Source organism: Pectinophora gossypiella, chromosome 11, assembly GCF_024362695.1.
Source record: "Pectinophora gossypiella chromosome 11, ilPecGoss1.1, whole genome shotgun sequence".
Classification (NCBI taxonomy): domain Eukaryota; kingdom Metazoa; phylum Arthropoda; class Insecta; order Lepidoptera; family Gelechiidae; genus Pectinophora; species Pectinophora gossypiella.
In genome coordinates this window covers 7,333,507-7,353,428 of record NC_065414.1, presented here as the reverse complement: position 1 = coordinate 7,353,428, position 19,922 = coordinate 7,333,507, and the positions used below count along the sequence as shown (strand labels likewise).

Below are 19,922 nucleotides of genomic sequence, written 5' to 3'. Positions count from 1 at the left end.
ATCCATATTTTTTCGTCCACAATCTCGCTGTGTATTGTAGCAAGCTTCTTTGCATAAATTTCGTCCAAATATTTTTTTCTGAGTATTGATTCACTGGGCAGCTTTTTTCGATTAGAACAAGCGCAGCACATGTATTTTTGAAAAAAGTTTTTAAAAGATGGGTTTTCAACTTGTGCCCACGGAATATTACAGAGAATAAGGAACTCTATAAAATCAAATAAAAAATCATTTGGAGACATCGACGGTGTTCCCTTATGCACAACTCCCTCAACATGTCTCTTGATGGTGCTCTTTCGACATCCGATGTTAGTCTCACATTTCGTACAGTAAATTGTATGATTTGTGGACTCGTACATCAGTTCAGGATAGGATTCAATCCAGCGTTGAACAGTCTCTTCCTTTGCTCGCCAACTCATGTTGTCTGAGCTGAGTAATCTGAAAAGAAAAAAATCGTTTAGACTATTATGTAAACATGAAGTACATGTTTATAAAAAGTTAGTCCTGTTGTATAAATAGCCATATTGTATTTATAGTCAATACTAGATAACATTACCGTTCCCGCGATATTCCGAGACTTCCGAGGCACCATAAAGTTTGCATCGAACTGTTTGTACTTTTAAATGTAAATTACGATGGCCTCTTAATTTTTCGTAGACTATAATATATATTTATCATTCAAAATATCTTTAAAAAAGCAACCTAACTATGAGCCAAATATTATTCAAATCCTATTAGCTTTTTTCTTTGTGGAGAGACCTTTAAGCATTTTAATATCCTAATCTTATTTAAAACTTTACAAGTCTTCATAGCTAAGTATTTTAAAAAAGGGCTCGGGATCAAACCTTGTTGCCTTTTATATTTTTAATACTCTTAAGTACTATTTTGAAACAATAGAGACAAATCAAGAGAACTTAAATATGATTCAAGTATAAAACCAATATCAACGAAGTAACATTGATAGACTAAAACTATTTCTAATTGTAATTTTCTAGGTTACAATCAAACAAAACCTTACACATTTAAATATGAATGTTAGTACTTACCGATTTTCACCCAAAAATGGTCCTTTTCATAAACAAATCCAATTCAGTCACGCAAAAATCAGAAGTCCGGTATACAAGAGCCAAATTATCACAAATGTAGAGGTTCGTCAGTCCATAAAACAAGCCAAGATGTCGTCAAGATAACCAAATAAGTAACTCGAACTCACAACGTATGCACTCAATGAACCGAAGAACAGGAGTGAACAAACACCGCCGTATCACCTCATCATCCCTTTTGCAAAAAAGAGACAGAAATATGGGATTTATTGTCTCTTTCTCCCATTTACACTTTATGTTAGTACTCTTATCAGTCGTTGCCTTTGTTAAGCAAAAACAATAATAAGTACAGAAGTTTCACTCTTTTATTGTTTAGCGCATGCCGCCGCCACTTGAAAGGCAAATGCCGCCAACAAAAAAAAAGTAGAACACTGCATTCATTTCAAATTGGCATCTTATCGCTAATCGTACAAGAGTGCAATTTGCGTGCCTTTGTATTCGTACAATACATTTTCTAAGAATTTTAGTTGAGTTTGAAATAAGGAAAAATATGGCGGTCAATTAAGTTAAGTCGCGTTAAATTGCATAATAATTTAATGTAATATAACGTTTTTAAACCCTAATAATCTTTATTGTGACCAGCTCGTATCGAAATAGTAATCCCGCGCGGTTGGCATGTCCATGTTAAGATTTCGTCACGCAATCCCGCCAAATTGCACTACCTATTCCGATCACTGGTTATCATACAATTTGCATTGAAAAGAGCATAATTCTAACTTATATTTGCCATTAAAGCTTTCATTTACACATTGTTTTTTATCATTCCATATTGTTTTTACTATTTAGATAGAACTTAGAACTCTAGTCAATGTCTAACAGTGGTGCTTTCTAAGTAATGACCAAAATAAATGAATAGCCACTTTAAAGTAAGATTGTTTTGAAACAGTTGATAAGTAATATGGCGGGGCATATAAAAAGTTGAATAACGACCAGTTTATTTGTATTGGTATCAGTTGGGCACTTATCATGCAAATTGTTACAAAATATGCCTCTGGTACTAAAATGTAAATGTAGTAGGCATGTGCCCATTACTTATGGCAATTTCAGTTGTAGGTTATTAGGATTGATGTATAACATGTTACTCTCATTGCCTATTAGTATGACCTAGTATCAGTTGCACTTAAATTATTCAAATTCAAAGCCTTTATTTACTAAAAGAATACACATAATATACGCATTAAACAGTTCTCCTTTTAGCTTGTCCATTCGACACAAAGGCCTCCTCTAGCACTTAAACTCTATTTGATCTTAAAATCTTTGTTTGTATATAGAAAGGAAACTTAATAGATGAAGTAAATTAAGAACAAAAATAAAAAAACTGAAATTTCTGATGAAAATTTTATTAAACTACCAAACAATCTACTGAAATTATTAATAAAGGACATTAATTAAAATATTTACTTTTACAAAATGGTAAAGTATAAAAAAGTAATTCTATATTATTTATAGCAAATAATATAATAATTAAACTTAAAGTAAAACAAAACTTAAGAAGTTTATGAATCATTAAGAAATTAATGTTCTTAGAAGTACATATTTAGCTAATAACCCGTAAGGCATTATTTAGGACAGCAAAAAATAATTACCCATTTAAATAGATCATTAGGCAACAAATTATATTAACAATAGCTATTAGCCATCTTCACTCATTAGATTCTAGTAGAGAGAAACAACATTACAGAAGTAATTGTAATTGCTTCTGTAACATAAAATGTTAATAATTACTGTAAATCTGTAGATTTCCACCCTGTCTTCTTCTATCATATGGATTGTGAGGTGAATTACCAACCTCATCAACCCTGGTGTCAGGGCTATTATTGAGCCACCAAAGGCTCCTGACATGGCTCATGTAACGACATCAGTAAGTAGTTACCGGGACCAACGGCTTAACGTACCTTCCAAAGCATGGATCATCTTACTTTTGAACAATCAGGTTATCAGCCTGTAATGCCCTAACCAAACTAGGGATCACAAAGTGATTTTTGTGATTCGAACCTCTGGATCGTGACCCCAACGCTCAACCATTGGACCACGGAAGCCGTTATTTCCACCCTGTAATATTATCTTTTTCGGGATAAATCTTGCAAAAACTGACATCGTCAAATTTCTGTGTGAAAAAAATAAAACCAATTAAATAAATTATAATATCAGTTGGAGTTGGATTTCATGAAAACATTACCAATTTACTTGCCTCCACAAGGTATTATAATATTTGTTATTGTTAAATTTATGCCACGCAATGCATTACATGTAATTTAATCCAAAAGTACTTTTCCAGTGAACAGTATTAAGTACCTACTTCTTGTTAGCTAAACTTTAACAGTAAAATGTTTTGAATAATTTACGAATTATTGTGTGTTTACTTCTTGAAGAATATTAACTTGATTATGACTTGTCATAATTAAACACGTAAAATGATGCCCATATTATTTAGAGTAAGATTTTGAAATATAACATTAGTAGGTACTTTTAAATTTTTATAAGTTTGATGATATCTTAAGAGGTACTAAAGATAGACTGGCTACAAGTTTGGTCGACTAGCCGGCTAGTCGATAACACTGTTTCTGAAGTTGGAAAATACACGAAACTATAACGAACATTATACGCATAATCAGCAATTATTATTGCCATTGAAAAAGTGATTATAAATAAAAAAATATTGTACTGGTGTTCTCATTCAGAAGAGATATTTTCTAATTTTTTAAGCTAAGTTACTCGACGCCGAGTTGTCTGCCCTTTTGCCGACTAGTCGATACGATTAGTCGGCGTCTAGTCAGTGCATCTCTAATAGGTACTTAATCAACCCATCACATTATGTCTACTACCTATTATGATATCTATTACGTAGCTGCTTTGAATGATTTATAACTATAGTAGGCCTATTTAATTGATCATATTTGACTTTTCCTTAACCTTAACCTCATAGAAATAAGGATTATTTATATTCGCTGTTAGCTCCCGTTTATTATCAGGTTGACGCTGTCAAATATGTGTGATCTATTAAATTGATATATTTTTAAAAGACAGTAATTTATGCTGTACTGATTTTGGTTAATGTTTTTTATTTAAACTTATCTTAAGTGCAGTTTTCACTAACACAGTTGGCTCGACCATTATAGACGGCAATGCGTCTCACTGCCTATCACGTTAGGCTTATAGAAATCTCGGTGAGGTTTAGATATTTAGTTCATCTTGCGATGGATTTGCCTCTGACTACCCCATTTGGGATATAGTCTTGAGTTTATGTTATGTCTTTTATTCCCACTATTATACAGATACTTTACCGGGGAATAGTTCGGTTGGTTAGAGGGCCACCACATTCGTCTAAAGTACTTGATTGATACACACACAAATAATTATCTCGGTGTGACCATAAGCCATAAAGGTTTTTTTTACCTATAGAAGATCTATAAACATATATAAACTCTCGCTTGTAAACCATATTGGGGTGGGTAAAGCCAAAAATAATTATAACTTGGACAACTTCTAATACAAACTCCAAAGATGATGAATCGTCTGGTGATAGTTGATCAGCCCATCGCCCATGGGTATATAATGTTAAGGTTTTTGCGAAATTCCCAGGAAGTCAAGTCAAAATTACACTAATCACACAATATTCGTTACAATCTATGGAAGTGGAGTACGCTTAATAAAATATAATGTTTATGTTTTGTCTCTTGTATGTTTTTATTCGCTCTCGGTTCATAGTTACTTGCGTGATCGCTAAAATCCTTACTAAAGATACATCGAAAACCAAACCCTCGGAACATTGGGGAGATAGCCAAGGTAACACAATATGCTAAGCACTAAGTAAGTACCAACCGGGTCTATCGCGTTGTAAACAACTTCAATGTCTTTATATTTCCTTAATTACATAAATAGAATGCAGGTCTCATGTGATACAGTCATTAAAGTACATTATTTGTCCGTAATTTGTTAAAATTTATGTATACTGATATCTTGAAACGCGAGGTATTAACCATATTAAATAAAACGTAATAGTAACTAGCCTTGGATACTTATTAGAATGTGCCTTATTCCATTGAGTTTGGTATATTAAGAAAAAACATATAAATAAACAAATGAGACGTCCTATAAACTTAATATTTTATTGTGCAGGTAATAAAACAGTCATAACATAACAAAATAAATATTGACTGTAAGAGTCATATTTACCAAGTTACTATTAAAATAATTGTTAAAATATCGTATCACAGATTAGTAATATACTATTTTTTTTTACGTGCTAAATAATCTGGAAATCACCTAATTGTCATTCTTTGCAATTTTTTATTATCTATAAATATGCTGGCATTTGGAGAACAGGTCCTATAAAATTCTCTAGTGCATTGAAAAACTTGTTATCTCTGAAATAAATCTATTTTAAGGGTTCAATGAGTTAGATGTGAATGCGACGTGATCTCAACGTATTGCGGATTATCCAAAGTACCTGGATAAGCAGATGTTTAATAGTCATCGTCAAAAAATGAGACTGCAAATGTGGCAAGATAAACAATTTATTTTGTAACGTAAGGTAGCGCTAGCGAGCCCACCTGATTGTGATTCCGAGTCCATGCACGTGTTTAACAACGATGTGTATCTTTTGTGGCCGCTCACGGATCACGACCACCTATTCCGTTTCTGCTAAACGATTATAAAACGTTCCCTTTTCACTATAGACGCCATATTCCCACAAACATTCCCGACCTACGTCAGGTCTGGCGGTTTTTTGTTACCGTTGTGCGAGCGTGCCACCTGGCCTTTTTTCCTGGCCATAGAATCCATTGAAAGAATGAATCACTTTTGTAACGCCGGCGACTGTCCAGCTTAAGGCTTAGAAATTCATTTGATTGAATGAATCATTGTCTCCTTAAGTTTCACTGCAATAATTTATAATTAGACTTCGCTTGAAAACTGTCTTCATTGCAGGTAATTGCAGTAAATTGACTACCACTCCTCAATCACATACATGTTACGAGAACGCATTTGGTCAACGCGCCCGTAAACATCATTGACGTAGATTTTACAGTCTGTTAGTCTGCAAAAACAAGATACTTTTCTAAACAACCTCTGACAATGATAAGTGGAATATGACCGGAAGGAGTGTTTGAATTCAGCTTTAAGTCACATGTCTCACAACATACAAACTATGACGGATATCCGTTACAAACCCATTGCGAACACGTCCCTTTATCACGCACTAATTGTTTGTTGATAAATGTAATCGCGGAAAAATATGGTTAGGTAAATCTGTAGTATATTTTTTTTAATCAGGTTTAGTTTGTTGTTTCGAAATGAGCTTTACTGTTATCGAAGGAGAGTCTAGAACGATGCGAGGTATGCATGACTGGGAGCACGCGCGATAGGGTCCGGGGTCGTCGCTCCCGTCCCCCAAGCCTTGGCACCTGGTCCCCCGCCGGTCCCCACTCGCGAACAGATGTTTGACTCTCCCAAGAAATCCCTCCGTCCCTTGATTCTATTTTTATTAAGACGAGTTTTGGAATAAGTTGGGCGTTTGCCCTAAATCCCCAATATATCTTGTTACGTCTATAGTTTCAGGAAATTGCATTGAGATTTTCTGCAAGATTTTGTCTAGAGCGTTGACTGGACTTTTTTAGACTGTGTGACATACCCAGTTTTAGGTTGTAAGTTGGAATGCAACATAAGTTCCTCAATACTTGTTGCAAATCATACAGCCTTCAATTTTAGCAAAATACCTTACCTTTTACAACACCTGAGCTTTACCTCAGGTCTGGAATAGTTAGCGAAACCAGTTTGCAAAATGTCAGCCCAACCTGCCTCAGACACTACCGCGTAGCTTTACGTAATGCTTGTGAGTTTTAAAGGGACTATACGAGTGATTGTTTAGACACGCATTAACTCTAGAACTATGCGGTATCCCATACGAACGTAAAACGGTAGTAAAACGGAGAAATGGACCTACGAATCATGTGGTGTTTTTATGAAGGCTGCTATCGTTTACGACCGAAAGGAATGCCGCCCTAGAGAAATGGAGGCGGTATGAAAGGGACAGAGTAACGGAAATTGGTCCTGCCGATGAGAACGCCGACCTATAAGAGATTTAAAGTCGACGCCGAAGCATTATTTAGTAATGATCTGAAGTAATTAGGCGTTGGTAATGAAAGCCATATCGGAGCGAACGTCGTATTTTATGCACAAAAACAACAGATAATGAGCCGCAGCTGTGCGAATTGAGACAATATATTTTAAATTCAATGCCGTTTCAACACTGAACTTGTCAGTGTCAAACAACTAACAAATAACGTTCAACATATTCTGTCAAAGTGATCTAGTTCACTGGCTAAACAGAGAATTGTTGTTAAAATTAAACCAAAACCCTGAGACCGTTTGTCTTTTCAACATAATGTAGGGTCTGATCTGGTCTGGAAAACAACACGCCCTATCTTATCTCCCTTGCCGTAATAATAAAGAACATTGAATAACAAAGTTGAGCACAGATGACCGTTGGTTTCATAACATTGTTTTCTCAGGTAGGAGCGGAAACTTTTGAACATATAAATAGTCAATGGGTCCTTTCGGATTCCACATTATTTTTTGGCATTGTGTTCTTAAACTAGTTATTTAAGGGCAAGAGCATTTCATAATACCAACAAGGTATTTGCGAAATGTATTCGGTTGTTTTAAAGTACGGTATTATTGCGGGGGCGTGTAAGGTGGTAATTTAGTGAGAAAAATAAACTAAATGTACGTCGAGTTATCAGAAACGGAATCCGTGGCAAAGAATGTGTGTCGCCAGGCCCACTCGGTTGGTCAAAATTTTTAAAGCAACGGTTCTGGGCCCCGCCTCGCGATTTGACGCTTTCTTATCTCGTCAAACCACTCGCGCACTTATCTTTACTTAGCTGCGTATTATTTAGTTTTTACTGCTTTCCAATATTTCATAGTTCATTAGCCATCGATTTTGTCTTCCAGTGTAAAAGCTTCAACTGTGATACAAATATTGTAAAGTGTTGTGTCTCATTAACTTACTGATAATTAGTAATTCTCTCGTCTCTTTGAGTAGTATGTTCTCAAGTGTAACTTCATTGTACACTGTGTTAGTGTTGTTGCAAGTATTCGTATTCCTAGGCGTTATATTATACTTTTGCGTTCTCACGCATTGCGAAGTTACGCATTTAGTATTTTAACAAGTGTTAAAATATTTGAATTTCTGTTTAAATTGCAAGTAGTCCAACTACCTAACTAATCAACTCGCTTCTGTTGTTTAGGATTCTATTATCGAAGTTAAAATAATACTAGAATTGAATTATTTCAATGTTGTACATGTTACGTAAGAAAGAGTATTTACTTGGTCTATGTAGAGAAACGTAAGGTGAAGCACGTTTTTGCTTTTTGAACCTGCGGTCACACTCGTACGAATATTATGTAGTCTCGATTTTCTCTTGTGTCTAAAAACTTGAGCTTGTAAAAGCTTTTTTGCTTCGCTAAAGGTCATCAGCATATTCCGCTAAGGTCACTTTGTGCAGGCATTTTATTGCCTCACTCTGTACCACGTACCAATTCAACGCAAGGCCGATATTAAGTTTTTTACATACTAAATAACACTTCTTTACATTATTTTATTTCTCTAAAACGCTTTAGTTTACTATTTCAGCTCGAACACGATTTTTTTTCATTTGCGCTTAATCCAAAGCGATTAAATATACATATATTATGTTTCGTCGCTATTGTTCTGCTGTAATTTCCAGGATTGATAACCAATAGTTTTTGGGCAGATAACACGGCTGATAGTAAATTAAGATTGTTATGTTATATCGTCGACATCAATATCAAAACGAGCATACTGACTTATTAGGTTTGGTATAATTAATACAAGCGTGACCTTGCCGTTCTGGAACAGGTTTCGCATTCGCAAACCCATTTCAATCTTAATCAAACTAACTTTTATATCACACTTAAAAGTAGCGAAGCGATTGGCCAGAATTCGAATAAAACTGTCGTTTTATTATTTTCGGCGTATCGGTATCCAATTTGTCTTTCAAGGGCGACAGAAGTTATGGGTGTCGTCAAGTAAACAAAATTTTTGAGAGACATTTGCATTTACCACCAGGTGATTGGTTTTAGTAATTTTCGCATAAAGACGAGTTTGAGTGAATATGTAACGCGTGACGCTTCCTCCGATTGGTGCGACCGAGCCCTAAAGTCACGGCCACGGATGCCAGTTCCGGGTTAACCCCACTCCCCTAGCGGGCGCGTCTAGACGGCAATGCAACTCGAATTTCACATTGAGTTAAGTAAGTAAGTAAAGCAATTTTTAGGTTTACGTCATCAGCTCAGCCGCCCAGCCTAGTTATGTTTCTCGCGTTCGACCATCGTGGTTGTGCAACCGCTTGGTTGTGCCGACACTTGCTTATTGTGGGCAACCAGACTCGTTGCCCAACTAGTTTTGCTTCTTGTCGTCTAATTACGACTTTTGATTAGGTTATGCGGAGTAATTATGTGGAAATTTAAGTGGTCCGCGCCACGTCAATTGTTAAATTAATCTCGAGGGAATCGTGTAATGCTTGGCTTTCTTTGGGCACGACATGACATAATGAAATTTCACTGTGTGATTTGCTAACGCGGTGTACGTATTGGACGAATGTAGGTCTCTAAAGCTCTAGTTTCATGTACATTACGTAACTTTCCATTTGGCCCCATGTAGAAAGGCATTAGTGTTATCGAATCGGCAACAATACAGGAATCAGTAGAAAATGGACTCAAATAGCTAATAAAAATATTTTATTGTAAATCACTAAACCTACGTATCGAAAACCGTATGATTCATAGTTCGTCGTACTGTGCTGTATTGTTTTGTATGTGTGTTTTATGTCACACATTACGCTTCGTACTTTACCTTGTAAACCCCCCACGACCGACTGACATCATCGTATTTCCCTTTTACGTTTGCATTGAAAATTATTGAAAATATTTACTAGTCTGCACTTCCTTGTATCTAAGTTTTTGTTCAATATTGATTCTGTTATGCAATTGTATAAACAAACAGACTGTGATGTCTGGCTACTAGGCAAAAGCCTACTTTTACCCAGCCGGTGGGAGTATGGAGCTTATTCTACTATAGTAGCCAACCCAGTTGCCAGCGACTTCAAACTATTCGAATGCTTTAAATTTGACCAACATGCGTCAATAACCAATATTAATCTTTATTTTTCTTCTGTTTCAGGACAAATTGGCAAAACCTAAAATACAGTTCCTACCCGGAAATGAAGGGGTAAGTTTTAGTTTGTATCTTTTTTATATTATTATGACCTACTTGCATCTTCAATAGAAAGGAAAATTGACAGCTCTTTATTGAATGTACGTAATATTTGAAACTCTTGCGTTAGTTAATATTCACCTGTCAACATTTTACTATTTAGAAGCCTCTTGTATCACTGTACATCGACGTATAATATTTTACTTTTAGATTTCTCAAGATGGATGATATAATAACGAGCTCTAATGCACGTACTTATCCATACAGTTTACATAATTCCATGACCTTATCACTACGAATTACAAATAACTCTTGGGAAATATAATATTAATGACTTATTAATTCGAAATTCATGTTCGTGTAATTTGGCATAGCATCGCACTTGATTAATTTATATTTTGGTAGTATGTGCCAACTTTTATTAATTATCATCAAGTACAAGAATTTAAATTCGTCAGCCACTGCAAAACTGCAGATAAACAGAGTATAAAAATGCTTACACCATTCCGTAATTTAGCACTCAAAACCTTGACTGTAAAACTGTGCTGTATATGAAGCTTTAATACGGTTTACGATACTCATTATAACTACAGTTACTTTATAATCAGACGCGAAATTTTGTCTAATGTAATTTACACCTTTATCGGATTGTGCAGATTAAACTCCCCAAACAAAAGCAAGAAGTAAACATGATTGTTCGATACGATTGTGACCACAATCAGAGCGAGTAGTTTGAAATGACAATTTTATGCTCGAAGATTCAAAGGCAAAACGAAGTTTACAAACAACTGATTCAGTACTTAGGTTTGAGGACGCAAAGAAGTAGGTTCACAATTACAATGAGCCGTAGCGTAAAGGTCTAGCTAATGTCTGTGGTAGTTAGCGTCCAGGCTACTGCGCCAGACATAATGTAAAGTGGGCAAACAAGCGCATAAATCACTCGGGCAAGGATAATCGATATGAAGATGCGTGTCGCGAAGGCAGCAGGCCGACGGGAGCCCGGGCTTTGGCACGCGGGCCTTGACTCGCCTCTAGCGCCTCAAGCCTCAGCGTACCAGTTAACGCTTGCGGCACTCGATACGCTTGCGAAATTATATGATGACCCACTTAGCCGATTTCGTTTTACTGCTTGTCGCCGCATTCGTTCGTAAACTTTTTATCCTAAAACATTTCGAAAAGCCACCGTCCTGCACCCAAAGTTATGAGCCGAGTACCTTCACGCACTCGTGACGGCCTTGCCATTTAGAGGCTCACTGCGAACTCGTTCAGTTTGTAACTGACAGCCGGTGTCATTGCTTTTGATAGTTTTCTTGATTTAAACATATACTAAAAGATGTACAGTTGACAGCAATCACCTACATCGCCTTGAATCTTTTCCTCAAGCCTGTGGCAATGTCCTCCGCTGAGAGCGGCCCGAATTTGCATCAGTTCATTTGTCTTCGCCCGACAATTCGAAACGCCTTCCCGTTTCGACCAGTCAAACTTATGACCGCATTCACTCGTAGCAAAAACGAAGCAAATGCAATTTTGTTTACAAGGTGATAATCCCCGGTGGATCCCAACGGCAGGCGACGGCGCCGACGACCGGTTTGGTTGTAGCCACCGCTCGCTCCTCGCCTCGCTTGCCGGTTTGACGTGATGTCTCCTCTTGTTGCTCGTCGCGACTCACTTGCCCATATCATATGTAAACGACCCCGGCAACATTACACAAAAAGAAACCAACTGTTATCGTGTAATTTGACGTCGTTTTGTAACTATTACAATCAACTGTCGCTTGAAATCATCTCGAAAGGAAGTGCTAATCGAAGAGTACTTACCTATAGAAGTTTGATCACGTTTAAATAACCTTTTAAATGATTTCAAGTTCTAACCTTGGCATTGTGGTTTAAAAATTAAAACGACGTTCGGAACAAATGATCTTTCTTCTGTGAACGAAATCACCGTCATATAATTCTTCGAATATCTCGCGATCGGTGTGTTAAGTCCGGGGAGCTGGCACATATCCAACTTGCACATAATAACCACAATTCAATGAGTCGCGGACCAGAATAGTAAATAAGATAGAGTGGTGTAAAAATAGCAACCGTTCCAGTCGCTAGCAGGCATGCGAATGCACCTCCCAGGTGCGACGACCGTCGTCCCCTTTACGCCACTTATGCGACTCCCTCGATACTTTTGTCAAATGGTCGCTCTTCTGTTTCTTATTAAACTTTGATTTCTACTAAACGTTTGTGAGTTTTCGTTCATTTCGATAACGAGGAAAGTTATAAAATTCACAATCGTGCTCTAATTTTGCAGACGGTTAATGTCCTTAAGACAATGAACTTTGAATGTTGTTGTTGTTTTACAAATTGGAAGCGTTTGTGTTCGCATTTCCTTATCTTAAGAATCTGCCAGACATTAATGAAAGTAGTGCATCACAAAGAAAGTTTCGAACAAAAATGTCTTTACTTTGCTCATTGACCGGACAAATGGATATTATCTTAATAGAATTTCAAGTATCTTTTAGTCACTGTCTCATATTGTACAGTTGAATCTATCGGTCGATCGCGAAACGTAATTCATATCAATTGTTAATAATGTTATCATGTCATCGGAGGAGTGTTATAGCTAGGGAGTGTGTGTACAGTGAACCCGGTGCTCTTTATTATAAAGTTTAATGCTCATCACAATGTAAGTTGGGTACGGTTTGACTCGAGCAGGTCATTGTCCTCCCAAGATGCTATTGCCTTCACCAACGGTTTATGACACGTAGTGCAATCCTGTAAAACAGGATTCATTTTACAATCAATCAAAACATCTACAGCTCTAGTATCGGATCCTAATTTAATCTATGTTAAGAAATAGAGAATTTTCACAGTTTGATAGGTATATTCTTCAGCTTAAGATAAATTATACTATGTTGTTGCTTAATTTTATTTCTCCGGAAGCGCAGTAGGTATGTTTAATAACTCGATGGAATTACAAAATTGCTGTATTCCGCACGTTCTCTAGATTAAATTACCTAACGTCCGCAAAATAACGCTTAGATTCTTAGGCTTCAAATTACTTAAAGCTAATTGTTGTGTCAGTTCATAATTCCTGTAGAATTGTAAGCTTTATTCTACTCTCTTGAGCCTTAAAAAACTCACGAAGCTATAAGTAGATGCATTTTCCAATTTCAATGTAAGTAAACAGACTTATCGATATGGTCCACTTTTCTGCATTGGACATTGTGGAACTTGAACAAAGGTGTGCTATGGTGACGAGAACCCCTTTATCAGATCATAATGTCGACGCCACGTGATCAAACAATAGTGTTTACACTCGCCACAAGGACAACCTGTTGTACCTAGCCTATGTCCAGAACATAAAGATCTTAAATACTGGGCTATTGTTTTAACGTTATGTCTTGATAAACTTGGCCCGCTTGAATAGCAGGCGTTGTACAAAAATTGTGCTGACACCAAATTGTTTGCAATGTTTTTGCGCGGTTTAGCGTTGTTATGTTCGTGTTCATCTGTGTGGACGTGTACAGTGTAGCAGCGAATGATTCATATTTCTTTTTTACGGTTGTATTTCCTGTAGCTTGTTTGGTCTAGCTGGACAATTACGCGTTTAAATGTACTTATTGTCTTTCTGCTGAAAGTACCAAACGCTATTACAAAAAAATATTGCTTTTAACGTAAGTTGACACAGTAAATTATTTCTTTGTATCTTTCTGTTGTTGAATGGGTCTTCCGTCTTTTTCACTCTGGTTACATCTTATATCGCACGCAAGAACAGTCCTAAACTAAGTACACGTTAAGAAGGAAAAGCAGCGGATACTTCTTCCTGTATATACAAGTATGAACATTTCAGCATTCACTGGAGATGTGGCGAGTGACGTATGACTTTTGTGGTTATTGACATTCACCGTTGACGTCATTTGACGGCTGTTCATTTGTCCATTCATCACCAAGCAGAGACTAAGCTTCACATGCACGATTGCTACTAATGTCACTGCCACTCATAACAGTTTTGCAGACGTTTATCAAGTTACATGCTAAACATTGGAGAAAAGTTGGTCACGACGTGTAAACAACTCTTCGACTTTCAATTTTTATTTAATTACGTGTTCCTAATGTCTATTATATATATATAATTGCAAGCAATTTGAAAGATAACATCGAATAATTATGTATAATATCGGCGCGATCTCTAACATTTACCGGAACAAATCTTGAAGAGCCGTGGCTAAGGTCGGTCGGCTGCTTACGTTTGGCCATGGGTCACTGTTAGAGATACATTAATGTGATGTCCCTTGAAGGTTATCAAATGTTGTCGACCTACATGCTGTCTGAGCATTTTACAAACGTTGATACTTACCTACATTGTAGTCGCAAATGTGTTTGTGTGGCTACCATGTTAATACGCAGAATCGGAAGCAGATAATTATAATACAAGCTAAAGAGATATCATGCTGACATAACAGTTTCATTGGCTGAACATTCCAAGTGATGGATGGGTTTGAACTGGATATTAAGCAATTAAGAGCACATTTAAGGAAAATAACACGAAGAGTTGATAAAGTTCCATGTTAATTTAATGCCTCTATTCTATAATTATAGTGCTGTCTGGCGAACGTGCGACTCGACGGAACTGTGTCGGTTTCCTCTTGTTAATGGATCATCAGCCATTATAATTATAACACAAGGAGCATTATCAAGGCCAAAGTCGGATAAGATACTTATTTAGAACTTTGTTTATTACTTCTGACTGACATTCGCCACGTTATTATATCACGGGGCTTTATATCATGCAAAAACAATAATACAAAAACATTGCGTCGCAGATATGAAACCAAGACAGTAGCCAGATGAACCGAATTCGTTGTTTCTGAATTAAATTAATTGCTGAATTATGTAAGTGTTTAAAATAATAAGGCACGCTGTTATAGGATATTTGTGTATACTAAGTAAGATATACCTACTTACTTAGTAATATCTACCAAATTGCTACTTCCGATAAGATTTCAATGTAATTTACGCTTTATAAACGACGTCTTAGAATTCAGCATTTTCAAGGCTCCACTGGAGGTGCGATTACTTTTGAGCATGGAAACAAAAAACGGATCTTTTGGGTAAATAATGCGTTCGAAGAGAGGATCTTCCTTTAATAATAGATCAGTTCCGATCGCTGGCGTCAGGCATACGGTTGTTTACCGTATGTTTACTCTCAGGGTAGTGGGCGCGCCGGCGGAACGGCGCTGATTTCCTCGTGGTAATTGCTGAAGTATGCGGACGGCCGTGTCGTCTTATTGGGGCTGCGGGGCTGCGCACCGTACGTGCGCGGCTGCGCGCTATTCACTTTCACTTTGCGCGTGCGACTACTGGACCCGAGTGGACCGTCCGATGGTCAGGCACACGCCTTTTTTACTACAGCGACCATACTTGATAGAAATGTAGTATTTACGTCTTCCTAACAAAACAATCAATGATACAGTTCTAATATGAGAGACAAGCAAAACTACTTGAAATTCGAACGTGAAAATGACGAACGCTGTTTGCCCAACTGGTTATCTTAATAGACTATAATTCTGAAAGTAATTTTCATAAGCACCCTCTGATCAATATAAGGTCAAGATTTACATCAATATTTACTTTTATATCATTAGCGCTTACAATAGTTGATTGATTAATTAACACGTGCTTATATCTTTAGCTCGCCATTTTTTACATCTGATTGGGCCTCGTAACGATTGATAAAAATAATAGACGAGAACCGATCATTACCGATTTCCACTCTCAAGCTTTCACTTTCTGACTTTTTAGTCATATCCGATTTACTCCTTATATAGTCGTTAGAGATCATTAAAAGAATTTGGCCCATTTGAGCTTACACAAATAAAATTTGTAGAAGCTATTTGAACAAACGACCTTTGCGCAAGCGCCAGTCGACCATTAAGGACACTGTAGAGACTGTTACAACAGAAGCAATTCAATCGCTGCTTCTTTTGATAAACACTTTCAATCGTCTAGTTAATACAAGCTACAAAGAGCACTGCAATACTGATGCAAGTTGATTCGTAGAAACGACAGAAGGTCTACCGTGACGCGAGGATTATGCAAATTCATCTCTGGAAAATCATAATTGAGCATACTTTCCAACTTTGTAATGGAATCTCATACAACAATACAAAGAAAATGTCAATTGCTGTCGGTTTCTGTGGAATCTTTTTGCTATTCTTAAATATGTCGAACGAGAAACCCAACAAAAACGTTCCATTCCTTTCAATAGAATTTTATTGAACATTGTCAACTTCTTAGGCAGCAAGTGGTATCTTGTGGTCAGGCCGGTATCCCACGCGTAGTGCGTCTGCCTTACGAGTTTTATTCGTAAGCCGTTATGTTTAAAGCCGTTTTTCCAATAAAGAAGGGAAAGTTGTCGTGTACCGCCGCCGCGTGCGTCCATCATACATAGCTAATACCGCTTTCGATGCCCAACGAGGAAGTACGTTTAAAAAGTATGCAATATTTGTTCATGATATGTATCACGAAATGTAAAGAGAAGTAATAAAAATGCAAAGTGAGGTGCCCTTTCGGGCGATTAGTTTTGCTACGTCAATTTCGTTGTTTGTATCAGCGCTAAGTACCTCTGCTCTAATTTGCACCTCTGCTGGGTGCCACTCGATCATTACGTTTAAATTAACACGCTACAACGATCTACATCTTAGGCGTGTATTTGCATATGAAATGCAATTTACTTAGATTTATCTTTCCAACGTGACAGGAGGACGTTTGCGTTCTAAATGCAACGTAATAAATCGCCCTCCTGTTGCAATATGTGGAGTATTTTTTACGCTTTGTAAGAATCTCTTTTGGTCTTGGACAGTTGTACTGGCCGAAGGCTGATTAATGTTTCGATTTTGCTCTCCACCTGCGCCTTTGAAATTTTTTGAATAATTGTTTACATCCAAGTTCTACAATTCAATGTACTGACTGAATGACCAGATAATTTTTCTCTCAATAAATAATAATTCATAATAGTTAATTTTACTCTTTGAAATAGAGTCTAACCTATATTATGTCTTTTATTTATTTAACGATTGTAACAAGTTGACGCAGAATAGCGAATACCTACACAGAATTGGGCAACAAATGAGATCACTGCATGCAGTGAAGCGTGCAATGTGACATTGTTCGAAGCTCAGTGCGATACGAGTATCTCTGACCTGTGAAATATTATTAAACAGGCTCAAGCAAACAAATTGTTCCATCAAAAATACATAAAATATCTGATTCAGTGAAGAAATATTACAACATGCGACGCTAATCCATTCTGATGCCGCAAAGAAAACGGCAAGTAGCTAAAATACCTGATCTGAGTAGCGCGTAGGTACATAATTCAAATGAGACTTACCAACGTATTACGAGATACAAATTTTAAAAGATGACCCGCAGTTCCGGCTCTCAATGTAAATTTTGCAATATTGGTGAAAACATTTTTGGTGAAGTAAGAATCTGCGAATATTTTACAGTTTAATCGAGATATTGCCATGTCAAGACAAATATGTCGCCATAAAAAGTTTTATTTTCGCGCAGTATTTATTCACTAACACATTAAAATATTTGTAATGTTTAGAATATTTACCTGCCTTCGTCATAGCCATAGCCATTGCCTGTGTTAGTGACGTCATTATGTTATCAAAAAGTAATAAATACATTATGGAATTTTACAACCTGACACGGATTTGATTTTATACGGATTCAGTGTACAAACTGGTGTAACATTCAAACAATATGATGTAATGTACTAGCAGCATGATCTTTGATTGACGCGTTTTCATGAGAACGTTTTCACGGCCAATCTTATTTACAGTGATTATTCATTAGCCTGCTAATGTTCCCAGCGGGAGGTCATAGATCAGCGTACGGTAGTGTATAAGTCTTCACCGTCACGTGTGCAGTCAACACGCTTAATGCTTCTGTTTGTACCCGTAACTCGAATTAAATATGTATGAGCGGATGTTTGCCTACTAGGGTCGACAATTTAAAATCGACTAGTAGAAGCGACCATTTTAAAAGAAGGTTAACAAAATCAACCCATACAGGTAACAATCTAGCAGATAAAACCTCAGTTAAATGGTTACATAACATAAAACCAAAGTAAGAAAGATTACACAACGATCGCTAGCCGTGTCATTCTAGTACCAAAATAATATTCTAACGGTGAGCCTATCAAAAACTGACAACTTAAAAAACAAACACAGAACACTACTTCGTCATGGTCACAGCTTTCACTTGAATGGAACCCGCTTGGTTTTTACCATTAAATTGGGGAATTCTTTTTCTACTAGAACACAATCGATTTCAATGAGAAAATTCAATAAAAAGCCGTTTCCGACTCACTGCATTACTTATGATAACGATTGACCTATTGATATCTTTGAGCAATTTGGTTCATAATCGGTATTTGCGTAGACGACATGCCATCTGATCAAGGTTTCAGGCATCCGGGTGTCTATGGAAGGAGGACAAGACAAGTAGACACAAAGTGCAGTGCATAAGCAGAGTTGGCTTACATTACGAAAGCTTGCAATGGAGCCGATAATAAATTGTACCTGGCAGAGTTACGCAACCCAGGTAAAAGTTACCGCTCGCTCGCGGCACTATTCTGAACTTCAGCTACATTTGGACCAGACAATTGGAATCCACCTTAGATAATTACCGCTCATCATAAATTGAAAAAATTATATTAGATGTTTTAAATTGAATTTATTCGAATTAAAGCTTTTTAATAATATGTGTAACTGTAACAGTCGTACTCAAAATTATATGCTTGGTTCGCCAGTGATGGTGGTGATTATAAACGTGGTCCGGTTAAAAAACTTAGTAGCACAGTAGAGAATAGCATTAAAATGAGCGTTTGCAATCCACAGCACGACCTTCATCTCAAAACCTATTTTTTGTATGAAAAGACGCGACCACCAAATGTGAGTAACCCAAAATAAGTGTTAGCCAAGTCTATTAATTATAGAACCCATTTATTTGAGTGTTTTGTTTCAAAACGTGATCACTTAATATTGCTTCACGAAATGGTCGTGCTATATCTCGGTCTTATTTTCTATTCGTATGAATGTTTTATTGGCGTTTTATGTTAAAAATACGAGTACTTTATTCATTGCACTCCTATTTAAATACAACAAAGCAATCAATGTCATTAATCTTTAAAAGTAACTTGTGACTCATACCGAAACACTCCTAGTGTTATGAGCTATAAATACTAATCTTACCGAAGTCAGTATTCATGTTGTGTATTCAAATAAGATAAAAATATGGGTTACTGAACTTATTTCATTCAACTTTGCCTTTCCTTGTTGTTTTAAATTCAAACCCAGTCCGACAAATGCTTCACAGAGGAAGCTTCACAAATGTTGCTAAAACACGAATTTCGACCATGTCAGGAACCTTTACAACCTGATCAACTCAACTATTTATAGTGTTGTGGTTATTAGGTCGATACGTGATATTATTTATATTTATAAAGTAAAAAACCTTATTAATTTCGTTTCCCAACGTTAATAAGGTAATTTCCTTTTTTACCGTATTAAATAGAAATAAATA

At 36.6% G+C, this 19,922-nt stretch overlaps 1 protein-coding gene across 1 annotated transcript in view; it reads left to right on the top strand.

The window, feature by feature from the left end:
- LOC126370956 (RNA polymerase II elongation factor ELL) overlaps positions 1–19,922 on the top strand; it is a 56,217-nt gene that overhangs the window by 5,590 nt on the left and 30,705 nt on the right. Inside the window, exon 2 of the mRNA XM_050016107.1 lies at positions 10,306–10,353. Coding sequence (XP_049872064.1) covers positions 10,306–10,353 — 48 coding nt within the window. The remainder of the gene's footprint in view (positions 1–10,305; positions 10,354–19,922) is intronic.